We start from the raw sequence: 15,539 nt of genomic DNA, 5'->3' as shown, positions 1-15,539 counted from the left end.
GATTGGCAATAAAATGTCAACTTTTCTCCGGAAGCACTTTCAGTTCACATTCTTTATCCATTGAAAGCTGGCATTTCTGCAAATGGTGCGACTGTGTTCTTGAAGTTCACAGGGCAATTATTTCATCATGCCAAAAGAACTAACAACATTAAATACCAAACTAAATAAATTCATTAAAGAATTTGATGGTGATGTCCTTTCGATCATAAATCCTATTCTGTAAAGTGTGTGAAATGACAATGAACTGTGCGGGGAAAAAAGAGGAATATTTTGCTGAGGGCATAAGCTGCAAAACACAAATCTGCTGTGTGTGGTAGAAATGCAGATCAGGAAACAACTCCATTCTCCTCAATCACAATATCTGAATATCAAAGATTTGAAGGATTTGAATTAAAATTTTCATTAACCCTTATGCTTTCAAGGTAACGATCTATCAGTACCCACGGTTACTGTGAAAACTGACATGGTAATGATCTATCCTTACTGGCCTTTGTTGTTATTATTTCGTTATTTACATGCCAGATAGCAGCATTTTGCACGGAATAAGAAGAGCACAGTTTTAGCTCACGTTATACTCCACGGGATCTGCCGACTATCCGTATTTATCAATATTCTTAGAGTTTAAAACATGGGCTCACTGGAGTTCGGTGTCTTGTTTACGTCATGGTTGGTGGCAAACATGAGAGCATTTCTCTCTGTTTTTGTTGATGATACTGATTATATAGTAAAATTAAGCATCATATGCATTATATTTAGTTTACTTGCTAGTTCATTATTAAATACTTTTCTCAGGTAATTAAGTGCATATTGTAAGTGAAGTGTTAGATATAGCCTAGTCGGATATAGTTCATTTAGGTTAGGCCTAGTTATTTATCGGGTGCGACATGGCGAAGAGAGTTCATTTAGCTGACGATATCGCTGAATATCTCAACAGTTATTCAAGTGATGATGTTTCTTTGTCTGAATCAGAAAGTGTAGTTGATGATGATAATCTTCCAGCACCTCCAGTAAAAAATGTGTATTTTATACAAAATGGCCAAATTTTTTCAGTGATACATCACTTTATGCAATTTAGTGTATCCTTGGATCTAATGCAAATAGAATCTTTATATTTACCATGCTAGTAAAAAATGCTATGACCTTTCTACTAACATCAATCACAAATTTGTGCATCGAACACCATTTCTCAGAATTACTTCATAACTTTTAAAATCTAAAACTTGCAACTTTGTTTCCTCATTTGTTATTTTTTTAAATTGAATCTTTCTAGTTTAGGGACATGACATATGTAGTGATAATAAGTGATATATACTCTATAAGTTCACATAAGTTCATGTTGATATCTTTATTGGTGTGCCTTTCATGTAATTTTAAAAGAAGTATGTGCATAGTAAGGTATATATGGCTGACAGTTTTCACACATCCATCAGCTGAGAGCTTGAAAGTGAAAGGGTTAAAGAAAGTACTCATTTTTAATGCCTATTTTCAATGATATGGTTCTATGTGGAACAGTTATTAAGTCTAGGTACACAAGAAAAATAAACCAGCTTGAGGCGTATAGATCATAAAATGTTTCTTTAGTCTTGTTAAAAAGAAACTGTAAAATGTGTGTTATCCGTAGGTTATGTGTTATCCACGGTTCCATATCCAACTGGGAATCATAACATTGGGTCAAATTAATCTCCACAGGACCACATTATTGCATCGGGACCACATGAGTCAAGCCTGTTGAATGCCACAGATTAAGAGAACAAGAGTTATTCTTTCTACAGATAACACATGTTTTACAGTTCCTTTTTAACAAGTCTAAAGACACATTTGATCTATACGCCTCAAGCTGCATTATTTTTGATGTGTACCTAGACTTAATAACTGTGCCACCATCTCAGATTTTATAGAACTTTACTTCATGGTCAGACGCACCATACTCTCATTATCTTGTACCACAATTTTAACTTGTTTGAATTTAATATTTGTCATTATAGCTGCTTGTCTAGTGTTTTATATTGTTTTTTGATCAGTTGCGATTTGCTCAATTGATTCATTGGCTGATGATGACATGATCTGAATGTCAAAACTAGTACCAATCTTGTATAAACGATGCGATTTAACTCACATCAATAAATTATCATTGTATTGAAATGGTGGACCCTTAACATTTTCAATTCACTGTTAAAAAAGTATGTAAACTGTGACAGTTTGTCATAATGTTCATCTAAAATGTCTTTGTATATACTTATACACTGTGATCAATAAAAAGCAAGGGTAAAATGTGTCTTTGTACACTGTGCCCTTAAAAACTCATTAGCAGATCTCAAAATTGACAGGACTCTAATTTCTTTGTAGAAAAACATAAAGGCTTGTGACAGTTATAAGTGTGGGACATTCTGTAATTGAATGGTCATTATGATGTGGATATTTTGCAATTGTTACCTGTAACTAAGAGAAGGGAAAAAAGATGTGAATACTTGACTACTAACTTTTTGATCTAAAGTGAACTTTGTGTTTAAACACATGTTGACTCAACTCAAAATTAAAGTGTCCCAGTATTTTTTGATAGTCTTGGAGCAGTCTTCCTGCCGCTAATACAGCTTTATGTCTAGTGAAGTAATGATGCGTGTTTGTTGGAATCTACTCACTAGCTTGGCGAGGTGAAGAGAGGGGGAAGAGGAGGCATGTCCTTGACTTCCTTATTGTTTACTCCTACTTCGTAGGGAGAGGGAGAGACCATTTGAGGATCTGGAAGCATAATCCATCTTCCTTTTTTTACTTGACTGTGGTATTTCCTAACTCTCTGAGGTGAGGTGAGCTGAGGCGAACACCATATTTTAATTTTCACAGTAGATCACGGAAGTTGAAGTCATTGGTAAGTCGGGTGAGTCTGTTATGTTTGTAAGAGGTAAAGTTGCTATCCTCACACCAAAAGGCTGGTAAATTAAGGGTAATATATAAATCAAAATATAAGAGGAGTACATACCACTTGTAGTGCAGGTTCCAATCTCTCAAACATCAATTCTATCTTTTTTACTGACTGGGTAAATTCCTTCTTGCCTGTAATTCTAAAGCTTGGAATTGTATAACTAGGTGATTCCAAGGCCAAGCCTAGAGATGCTTCAATGTATTGTCCTTCAGCCTGAAAATTAATTTAAATTTCAGTGTTAACCTTTGGTAGTACCGTTGTCAACTTATCATTATGGTGTTTTAATATGGAATGATTCATTGAGTGAAAATTAATGTGAGTTCATAGACAAAAAATTATATTTAGTTTAAAGCAAAGACTTTAGTTTAAAGGCCAAAAGTACACACTCATACAAAAATCCCAGTGAGTATTATAACTATTTTCATTCTAACTTCTTCATCTTCCACAACTTCCTTCACAGCCTGGTGGGCCTGTCTTATGGCCAGATGCCCTTCCAAACCTATGTGGAGGGATGTATATGCTATTGCATGTTTCTGTGGTGGTTGGTACTGCAGCATAATGGGACAAATGCAAACACTCAGTCTTCGAGTCAGAGAAATTAACCAGATGTGTCTAAAATCACCAACATGGCTGGAGATCAAATATGGAACCTCTGAACCAAAGGCCTCAACATAGACCATTCAGTCAATGTGTTGGTCTCCTCATGTTGAAAACCACTCTCCTGTGTACAATCTATGGTTTTGTGAATGCACAGAGTAAAATAATAGATGTTCTCAATGATGTACATTCTCTAGTAATACAGTATTTCAGCTGAGTATTCAGTTGTCACTAGCAAAGAATACAAGATCAAAGGATTTTCTTGAATGAAAACAGGGCAAAACTGAGACAGTCAGGGGTTCCTCAAACATTCATACACACGTAATTTCATGATTTTTAAAGTTTACACTTCCCTTATTTTATTAATATAATTTCTTTAAACTGATATTTTACAATAATTTCTCTCATAAATATTATGTAAAAGCTCAGTGAAAAAATGGTGTTAGTCTTTACTATGTTTGGTGTGCTTACTTTTAATAGTAGATAATATACACTGACCAGCCAAAAAAAAAAAAGACTCACCTGAAAAATATAACATTCTGATGGTATAATTTCATTTGAAGCACTTTGTCTGGCAATTACTCATGATTTATGTTTTTATTCCCTTAGTGGTTTAATGTTGCACTAACACATTGATGGTTTTAGTAGATTCAAGGATGGGAAAGGGCTAGGATTTGGTAAGTAGCGGCCATGGCCTTAATTAAGGTACAGCCCCAGCATTTTGGTGTGAAAATGGGAAACCATGGAAAAGCATCTTCAGGGCTGCCAATGTTGTGATTCAAACCCACCATCTCCCGAATGCAAGCTCACAGCTACATGACCCTAACCGCATGTCCAACTTACTCGGTTTATGTTTTATGCATAATGGGAGTGTGATAAGCATTCATAAAACTGAGGAGTCACAAAACATTCTCTTTGAGTTGTATGCTACTGCTTTGTTGAAGCTGTTGCAGATACTGGATTTTATGGCTGCAATTACGTTGGGTGAGTTGGGCCAATACAATACAACATGGCCAGCTGTTTTCAGTTATTCAAGTCAGCAATTGTCAATGATTGCTAGTGCACTCTTATGAATATTACAACAATTTATCATCGGGTTCTGTGGAATAAAGATGTCAATCACTCGGGATGAAGTTGTAAAGGCCACATCCTAAGTAGATGATGGGAAAAGCTTTACACAATGTAGAAAATATTCTCAAGGCATTGTATGGGAGCGTTCAACATTCAATTGCATGTTTTTAGCAGAGTTTGATACTTATAACAGAAGACCTGGGTCAGGAAGCAGAAGAAGATGTATATCTCCGAGAGATGACAGAACCTCGGTCCTCTAGATTTTGTGGAACCGCCACACTATCACAGTTCAGGCCAAAAATCGCATGCAAATGTCCAAAATTTTCACGTAAGTGAGAGAACAGTAAAACCAGGAATAGAGGAGACCAATATGAAGTCAAGATGTCCTGCATCAGGATCAAAGCTCTTACGAGTGCACAACGTAGCAATACTGAATTTTGTGAATCAGTATCAGGACTGGACTACTGAGCAGTAGAGCAAGGTTCTTTTCTCAGGAAGAATCAGATTCAGCTTCGTTTCCAGATGGCCGTAGAAGGGTCTGGAGGAAACAGGGAGAGAGGTATTCATAAGCTCATTTCTACTCGGAGGAGGTTGCATAATGCATAAATACCTACGCCGATACTGAACTTATGCTCATCGATGATGAGGCACCTTAATTCCCCATGATAAATCCATGAGGTTCCCAATGAACATGTAGTAGTTTTGCACCATTCATCAGTAAAAACTTCACCTTCATGCATGCCCTCATTCTGCTGGATGTGTCACGCAGTGGCTTCATGATGTCAGGATATGAACTTGGTCTGGCCAGCATGTAGCCCAGACATGCTTGGAGACTTGCAAGTAGTAACAGTGATACCCTGCAAGAACTGAGGGAAATTTTGATTGAAACATAGAACCTCATTCCTTGAGGATTTGTATGCACTTATAGACTCAATGACAAGATGTCTGCACGCAGTGATTTGAGCAAACAATTGAAACGCACCCTCAAAGTGTTCTTTCATGCTTCTACGACATTTTCTATGGCCACGCACAGTGTTGTTTTTATTAAGTGTCATTTGACCAATGGTGATAATGATGAGGAAAATGTGCTAGACTTGATGATACTGATTTTACAAGCACATTTTTAAAACATTTAATGTAATTTCATACCAAAAATTGTTTATTCTTAATTGCTTTATGTTTTAAATATCGTAATTTGACAAATTAAGAAGTAGAGGAAAATTTTAGTGAGTCAAAAAAATCAAAATCAAGTGATCGATTTTTTGTACCAGTAAGTTTATTTACTGTGTCAAATTTTCGTCCAGAAGTATGTAGTTTCCTCCAGTTTCATAAGTTCATGTATGAAGATGTGAAACATGTAGTATTCTAACTGGAGGATTCATGCTAACACTTGTTAAAACACATAATTTTCTGTTCCTATTTTATACCATTCATATAATGAACAGAACCTACCTCCAAGTATCCTGTTATGGCTACTTGACTCTGTTCAGTAGCCAAAATCAGGTTAGTACGGTAAGTGTTGTCTTCTACTTCAAGTTGTCCTTTTACACTGAACAGCTTCATGGCATCGTATGGACTGAACATAGTGAAATTGGCAGAGCGTATATGTATCAGGACAGCACCATCTTTTGCTGTATAATTGCCATAATTGAGAGAGATCCCAGACTGGAAAAAAACACATTTTACTTGTTTTCATTAAACAGTAAAATATACACAAAAACTTTCCAAAATGCATCAAAATGACACACTTCTGGTAAGGTAAGGATTATTCTGCATGAGATATAGATCATCTCAGTCCAGACACTCTAAAGGTACTTGTCTAAAAACTGTAACAGCTATTTCTTTGAAAATTATATTCTATTAAAAACTTCCTGTATGTTGTAAATATCCACAAAATCAATCAATTGCTGATGGTGACAAGTTCTACATGCAACCAGAAATGAAAGGATTACTAATCAAATTAACATAATAATAAAAATTAAGATAACCCATGTTAGGGGCGGCTGCAAAAGGCCATGTTAGGTGTGGCCTGATCAATATCTGGCAGTAGCTCTAAAATGCCTTTGGGAGTGGTGACCCCATCGTAATAATAGCCTAAAATGAAAATGGTACTTCTAAATCAGCCTTGGAAAATGGTAGGGCATTCCCTGGAAGTTATGCACAGTTCTTATGCTGGGAGAACTGTGAGCGACCAGCAGAGGACATTATGAAGATTGTAATAATCAACCTCATGTCACTGACTGTGGAAAGTCAGAAGAGATGATTGATTTCATGGAGAAGGAGAATATAGCTATGATATAGCAGCTATCAGGAAAGATAGGGCTGACCAGGAGGGGAGGGGATTAAAGGAGGTGGGTAGGGTTGAGGCTCTGGTCATGGGGGATTCCATCGTTAGACACGTGGGGAAAGTGTGTGGAGGAAAGGGAACCAGGGCAGAGTGTTATCCAGGAATTAGGTTGAGGCAGGTGCTGAGAAAAGTAGAAGAGAAGGAGAAGGGGAAGGAGAATGTGGTAGTTTTTCACGTTGGTACCAACAACGTAAGGCAAGCTAATATAACTACCAACATAGTTGGGGATGTGTGGGATCTGGTAAATGCAGCACGGGTGAAGTTTAAGAAAGTGGAGATTGTTATCAGTGGAATACTGTGTAGGAGGGATACTGACTGGAGGGTGATTGGGGATTTAAATGAGACTATGGAGTGGGTATGTGGGAAACTGGAAGTGAAATTTCTAGATCCTAATGGGTGGGTAGGAGATAGCGATCGGCACTCAGATGGCCTTCACTTAAATCGCAGTGGTTTGTATAAGTTAAGAAATATGTTTAGAAGGGTAATAGGAAGGTACATTCAGGGAAACAGGGTTGTCTAGGGAGCGGTGATGAGGGTACAGAACTCTGGAAGTAAAGTAGGGATGACATAAAAATGTTAGTGTTGAACTGTAGAAGTACTGTAAAGAAAGGAATAGAATTAAGTAACCTAATAGATATATATTTACCAGATATTGTAATAGGAGTTGAATCATGGCTGAGAAATGATATAATGGATGCAGAAATTTTCTCACGGAACTGGAGTGTGTATCGTAGAGATAGGATAGGAATAGTGGGAGGGGGAGTATTCATTCTGGTGAAAGAAGGATTTGTAAGCTACGAAAAAGTTAAAGGTGAGAAACATGAAATTCTAGGTGTAAGGCTCATTTCCAAAGATAATAGGCAACTTCATGTCTTTGGAGTGTACAGACCGGGAAAGGGTAGTGCTGACACAGATTCAGAATTATTTGATAAGATAATCAGCTATGTGGAAAACAACATGGAAAGGAATGTGATTGTAGCGGGAGATCTTAATTTACCAAATGTCAATTGGGAAGGAAATGCGAATGACAGAAAGCATGACCAACAAATGGCAAATAAGCTAATATGGGAAGGACAGCTGATTCAGAAAGTGACGGAACCAACTCGAGGGAAAAATATCCTGGACGTGGTGCTGATAAAACCAGATAGGTTCTATAGAGAAACCGAAGTAATAGACGGTATTAGTGATCACGAAGCTGTTTTTGTCGTAGTTAAAAATAAATGTGATAGAGAGGAAGGTTTTAAAAGTAGGACTATTCAGCAGTACCATATGGCTGATCAGGCAGGCATGAGGCAGTTTAAAAAAAGTAATTATGATCGGTGGAAAACGGTAAATAAGAATGTAAACAGACTCTGGGATGGGTTTAAAGCAATTGTTGACCAATGTGAAAACAGGTTTGTAGCTTTAAAGGTGGTAAGGAATGGTAAAGACCCACCTTATTATAATAGAGAAATAAAGAGACTAAGAAAGAGGTGCAGACAGGAAAGAAATAGAGTTAGAAATGGCTGTGGAAGTAAGGAGAAATTGAAGGAACTTACTAGGAAATTGAATCTAGCAAAGAAGGCAGCTAAGGATAACATGATGGAAAGCATAATTGGCAGTCACACAAATTTTAGTGAAAAATAGAAGGGTATGTATAAGTATTTTAGGGCAGAAACAGGAATAATTAATGAACAAGGAGAGTGTGTATGTGAGGATCTTCAAAAGGCAGAAGTATTCAGTCAGCAGTATGTAAAGATTGTCGGTTACAAGAAAAATGGCCAGATAGAGGAGGTGACTAATGCTAAAGAAGTATTAAAATTTACATATGATAACAATGATATTTACAATAAGATACAAATTTGAAAACTAGAAAAGCGGCTGGAATTGATAAGATTTCTGGGTATATACTAAAGATAATGGGTTGGGATATAGTACTATATCTGAAGTACTTTTTGATTATTGTTTGGTTAAGGGAGCTGTACCAAATGAATGGAGAGTTGCTATAGTAGCCCCTGTATATAAAGGAAAGGGTGATAGACATAAAGCTGAATATTACAGGCCAGTAAGTTTGACGTGCGTTGCATGTAAGCTTTGGGAAGGCATTCTTTCTGATTACATTAGACATGTTTGGGATATTAATAACTGGTTCGATAGAAGGCAATTCGGTTTTAAGAAAATGTTATTCCACTGAAGCTCAACTTGTAGGATTCCAGCAAGATATAGCAGATATTTTGGATTCTGGAGGTCAAATGGACTGTATCGCAATTGACCTGTCTAAAGCATTTGATAGGGTGGATCATGGGAGACTACTGGGAAAAATGAGTGCAATTGGACTAGACAAAAGTGTGACTGAATGGGTTGCTATATTTCTAGAAAATAGATCTCAGAGAATTAGAGTAGGTGAAGCTTTATCTGACCCTGTAATAATTAAGAGGGGAATTCCTCAAGGCAGTATTATTGGACCTTTATGTTTTCTTATATATATAAATGATAGGAGTAAAGAAGTGAAATCATAAGTAAGGCTTTTTGCGGATGATGTTATTCTCTATACAGTAATAAATAAGTTACAAGATTGTAAGCAACTGCAGCATGACCTTGATAATGTTGTGAGAGGGACAGTATGTAATGGTATGATGATAAACGGGGTTAAGAGTCAGGTTGTGAGTTTCACAAATAGGAAAAGACCTCTCAGTTTTAATTACTGCGTTGATGGGGTGAAAGTTCCTTTTGGGGATCATTGTAAGTACATAGGTGTTAATATAAGGAAAGATATTCATAGGGGTAATCTTATAAATGGGATTGTAAATAAAGGGTACAGATCTCTGGACATGGTTATGAGGGAGTTTAGGGGTTTTAGTAAGGATGTAAAGGAGAGGGCATATAAGTCTCTGGCAAGACCCCAACTAGAGTATGGTTCCGGTGTATAGGACCCTCGCCAGGATTACTTGATTCAAGACCTGGAAAAAATTCCAAGAAATGCACCTCGATTTGTTCTGGGTGATTTCCAACAAAAGAGTAGCGTTACAAAAATGTTGCAAAGTTTGTGCTGGGAAGAACTGGGAGAAAGGAGATGAGCTGCTCGACTAAGTGGTATGTTACATGTAACTAATCTCACAATATTGTAAGCATATTATAAGTGGTATGTTCCGAGCTGTCAACGGAGAAATGGCGTGGAATGACATTAGTAGACAAATAAGTTTGAGTGGCGTCTTTAAAAGTAGGAAAGATCACAATATGAAGGTAAAGTTGGAATACAAGAGGACAAATTGGGGCAAATATTAATTTATAGGAAGGGGAGTTACAGAATGGAATAACTTACCAAGGGAGATGTTCAATAAATTTGCAATGTCATTGAAATCATTTTAGAAAAGGCTAGGAAAACAACAGATAGGGAAGCTGCCATCTGGGCGACTGCCCTAAATGCAGATCAGTATTGATTTATTGATTGATGGGGTTGAGTCAGGTTAAGTGAAGAGGAAAAACAAAGTAGAAATTGAGGAAGAGATATACACTCTACTAGAGTGGAGGACATACAGCAAAGAATGGAGTGCAGATAATATCCAACAAGATACTAGATGAGCATGTAGATAAAGTCGACAAAGTAAGTGATAGAATAATAAAGATTCTGATAGGGACAGAAACTGGAGCAAAGGATTTCTTCCAAGTGTATGCACCTATGCCTGGATGCAACAAAGAAGATATGGACAAATTTCCAGAGGCACTGGAGAGGGAAATAAAGGATGTGGAAGTGACTGTCATGGGAGATTTTAACGCAATGGTGGGTTGCGACAGGAAAAGAAGTGGAAGAAATAACTGGACCTTTTGGATATGGAAGGAGGAACGAAGAGGTAGAGAAGTTGGTGGAGTTTTTGTGAGAAATGGGTTAAAAGTGGGCAATATGTGGTTCAGTAGAAAGATTACAAGATATGGATGGGGAAACAAAAAGACAAAGACAGTAATTAAATACTTCTTGGTGGAAAGAGAAAATTGTTTACAGTTGTTAGATGTGACAGCCTTGCCAGTAGTAGCTTTTGACAGAGACCACAGAGTAGTGGGGTAGCAAAAATGAAAGTAGGAAAAAAGTGAAAATGAAAGAAAATACAGAAGAAAATCAAAGTATGGAAATCAAAAGATAGGAAGTAAAATAAAAATTCCAATATAAACTGAAACAACACATACCTAGAACTGAGGTGGAGAGTGTGGAAGTGGAATGGGTCATGTTCATGAAGGCATTTCTAATCTGCGTAGAAAGTGTTTGGGGCAGAATAACTGAAAGAGTGAAAGATAAAGGAATACCACAATGGAATGAGAGGGTAAAGGAAGCAGTGAAAAATAAAGCATTGTAGTTAGGGAATAAGGATAAAAATGGAAAAATAGAAGGAAGTTACAAGGAAATAGAAAGAAGGTGCAAGAAAGTAGTAAGTGAAGAAGAGTAGGGAAGAATTCATAGGAGAGTTGGAAGAGGATGTGTACAGTGATAAAAGAATGCTATGTGGACTTTTAAGAACAAAGAGTCTACACAAGCAGGTGAAAGGAAAAAGGGGAGAGGTAGTAACACAATGAGAGGAGATAAGGAAAAGATTGATGGATACTTTAACTACTGAATATAAGAAGGGGTGTAGATGAAATGATAAAGGTAAAGATTTAGGAGACAGAATCTGAAATTGAAATCGCAATGGAAAAGGTGGAAAAAGCTCTCAAATGAATAAAAGTTGGATAAACAGTGGGGCTGGATGAATTGTGTGTGGAAATGATAAAAGCAGCAGAACCCATTGGTACCCTTAAATTAAAAAAAAAAATCTTTTCACATAATTAATATCAAGTTTCTGGTTTCCTTTTACAGACTCAACTGTCAATAAATTCATATTCTTCACAAGATTTTAACATCGCTTCAAATTGAGATGGTCCACAGAGGTCCAATTTTAACACTGTTCTTCAACCTTTAATCTACAACTTTTTATCTTCTCATCAATGTGTTCTACATTTCTAGCACATGCCTATGACTTTTGTCCTTTGTCTCCTGAAAAGGAATATAGTGATCTCCTGACCAACCTTCAACATTATTTCCTCAATATTACTTTTTGAATAAATATGACTGATCGTCATTCTCGCCAGAATCTAATTGTAACCGCCAATCAGTCAACTTAATTTTTAGCAATCTTACTACTTGTTCATCACATTCTGATGCTTTGTCCATTTTACTTGTAATAGCAACTTTTATGTCAATAATTTTAATACTTTCACCTTTGTAATTCTTCACATTGTAAAAAAAAAAAAAAAAAAAAAAATTAACCAAAATTGTTATTTTGAATGTTAATTTTAGTTTAAGTCTCTTCAAGACTTTTAAAATCAATTTCATCTTATTATATGTTATTTCAAGTGCTTATTTTTATTCTGAGATCAAGACTATGGCTGATGATGCCTTCATACTATGCGAAACATGTACCATTTTTAGTTAATAGATCAATGTAAGGAGCCTCCGTGGCTCAGACGGCAGCACGTCGGCCTCTCACCACTGGATACCGTGGTTCAAATCCCGGTGACTCCATGTGAGATTTGTGCTGGACAAAGCGGAGGCGGGACAGGTTTTTCTCCGGGTACTCTGGTTTTCCCTGTCATCTTTCATTCCAGCAACACTCTCCATTATCATTTCATTGCATTTATCACTCATTAATAAATCACCTTGGGAGTGGCGACCCCATTGTAATAACAGCCTATATATGTTTCATTCATTACATCCCTGACCTGGTCAATGACTGGAAAACAGGTTGTAGGTTTTCATTTTCAGATCAATGTAAATCATCCAAGACAATGACTTATTGTATTGATTAGGTGGTCAATTTAATAAATAACTTACTGCTATTATTCTAATCAAATATCATCAATACGGATAAAAATGATATTCATTACATGTAATTGCCTTTGAATGTCGACGAGAGAGCTCGCTTGCGGACATAGTGAGGAAACAATACCGAAGATGATCGATCACATGCAACATAATCGCTGGGTGCATAAATGTTGGTAACTGAAAAATCATGTACGCTTAATCACTCATAATAATGGATGTGTCAGTGATAGGGCTCTTGCTGTAACCAAAGGATAATACACAGTTTATTATAGGAATTTTGAAGGGACAGACAAAAGCTGTCGCTATAACAGGGTTCTCGTTATATGCCGTACTTGCCATAGCAGACTTCTACTGTAATATTCTATTATAAAATCAAATATAACTAAGCTAAATAACAATTTGGAGAACATATAATGAAGAAAGAAAGAAAGAAAGAAAGAAAGAAAGCAAAGTTCAACAAATAAAAGAACTATGGAGAACAAAAGTGTATAGAAAGAGAAAAAATCATAATGAAAAACAAGTAAAATACAAACTAAAACATATAAGCCAATACATAATAAAGTAATGGAAAAACAAGTACAGCAATAAACAGTAATCTATGTACACGAGCTAAAAGTGAAATATTATGTACATTTACACTATAACAATAATATTAACCTAATTTTAATTATAAGGAACAACAGTGGTCTTCAGTTGTACAGTAGAAAGGCTTATATACTACAATCACACAACCTGTCATATGTCATCAATCACATGAAACAATCAGCTGTATTCAACAGGTAATCTCTGCATGCAATCTTCAATTTTGATATTGCCTTAAGAGTTCGCAACAGCAGTTGGACATGAATTCCAAAGTCGTGACCCAGCCATAATGAAGGATCTATGGCCTTCAAATTGAAGATCAAAACCAAACCCCATCTTCACTAAGAAGTAGTTAATGGAAAATCATTGGGAATACGGAAGAGAATTGGTGATGGCATTCCTCGATTTAGAAAAGGCTTATGACATTGTACCCAGACAAGAAGTATAGAAAGTAATGCAATCAAAATGATGTGGAAAACAAATGATAGAATATGTGCAAGCAATATACAAAAATTGTTGCAGCAGTGTCTGTGGGGAAGACATAGTGAATTTGGAATGAAACTGAACTAGGAAAAGGAAGTGTGCTATCACCAGTTTTATTCATAATGGTTATGGACGAAATTGTGAAGGAGACAAAGGCAAAATATGGAAACAGGTAGTTGAAGGCAATGTTGTTTACAGATGATATTTTGGTGGAGAGCAAGCAGAGAGGAAGTACAAGGACAAGTTGACATGATGAGTGAGATTACTGAAAACTATGAAAATAAAATCAGAGCGGAAAAGAGTAAGACAATGGTACTGATTAGAGAAAAAAGGGAAGGGAGAGGAATCGTTAAAAAAAAGTGATGAAATCTTGAAATTATGGAGAGCTTCAACTACTTAGAAAGTGAACTGATGCAGGACTGGATATGGAGATTATTATAAAAGGATTCAACATGGAAATGTATTCTACCGGAGTGTGAGAAACCTGGTGTGGAGGAAAAAAGTACCAATGAAGTGTAAAGAGGTGATGTATAAGATGTACTACTGCCCAATACTGACATATGCAGTGGAGACCTGGACATTGAAAAAAAGCTGGGAGAATAAAATCCAGGCCAGAGAAATTAAATTTTAAGAACTACGATAGGAAAGACAAGCAACAAGAGAGTAAGAATTGAGAAAGAAAATTGGAATGGAAAAGCTTTACAACAGACTGGAAAGGAATAAACTTAGATAGTTTGGACATGTAAAGATGTAAAGAGGATGGACGATAAGAGAGAGACCAAGACTAAGGTGGTTGATAATGATCAAGAATAGCAAAAAAAAAAAAAAAAAAAAAAAAGAAACCTGGATTGGAACATAGTTAAGGAGGAACAACGGTGACTGGATAGAGGAAGATGGAAAGGTACACAGGCAAGGTTGAATATTTCAGATGCAGTCTTACTGTTCGAAGTTAAATGACATGTTGTAAACACTTCCAATGTAAATTTACCGGGAGGTACACCTCCACCCCGCGCATTTAAAAGAAGTGCCTTGAAGAACATTATCTATCATACAAAAAATGGAAACATCTAGTACAAGAAGTCACCACTAAATGATGGAGTAATATGTGATTTTAAAGTTTCCTAAACTGACTGGAATTTTTTTGTCTTGTTTTGGTGTATCACTGGTTGCAACAACTATTTCAAGAAATTTGGACTTTTCTCCATAGATGCCTCTATGAAAGAACTGGGTCATGCACTCTGGTGCAAAGTGAAATAACTAGAAATTTAAAGAAGTTTTGTGTTTATAGGTTTTCTCAACTGAATTGACTTTCATTATTTTTGATAATTCAAGGTTTACAACACTTCCTTCTCATCCCGCCAGCTTTGGAGTCTAGCCAATCACAAATTTTCTGTATTTATTTTTCAGCTATTTTATCCACCAATAAAAATGAGAGGCTGTGTCCAGATTTAGTCCAGAGTCTTCTTGAAACTTCCTCTCGGGTATTAAAGCTGTAGCTTTTTTGAGCTAACTTGTCTTTTCTGATCGTCGTCTTACTGAGTGTGTGCGTTAAGACAGGAGGCAGAGGCCTCAAACATCGGCAGGCAGAACATCAGCTAAGGTAATGGCCAACAGTTTTCCATCTAAGTAGTTTTCTCTGCAAGCTGACCCGAGGGGAAGGTTCCAATCTTTAACTATGTAACAGTCAATTCCTAAAATGCAAACTTTCT

General features: G+C 36.5%; 1 protein-coding gene across 1 annotated transcript in view; it reads right to left on the bottom strand.

Moving 5' to 3' along the window:
- Positions 1-15,539, bottom strand: part of Apoltp (Apolipoprotein lipid transfer particle) — a 668,275-nt gene that overhangs the window by 398,785 nt on the left and 253,951 nt on the right. Inside the window, exons 33-34 of the mRNA XM_067142082.2 lie at positions 6,041-6,253; positions 2,978-3,133 (exon numbers count right to left, since the gene is read on the bottom strand). Of these exons, the coding sequence (XP_066998183.2) occupies positions 2,978-3,133; positions 6,041-6,253 (369 nt within the window). The remainder of the gene's footprint in view (positions 1-2,977; positions 3,134-6,040; positions 6,254-15,539) is intronic.

This window comes from Anabrus simplex, chromosome 2 (assembly GCF_040414725.1).
Source record: "Anabrus simplex isolate iqAnaSimp1 chromosome 2, ASM4041472v1, whole genome shotgun sequence".
NCBI classification, from domain to species: Eukaryota; Metazoa; Arthropoda; class Insecta; order Orthoptera; family Tettigoniidae; genus Anabrus; species Anabrus simplex.
The sequence above is the reverse complement of the archived record's forward strand: the minus strand, read 5'-3'. Positions and strand labels throughout refer to the sequence as shown.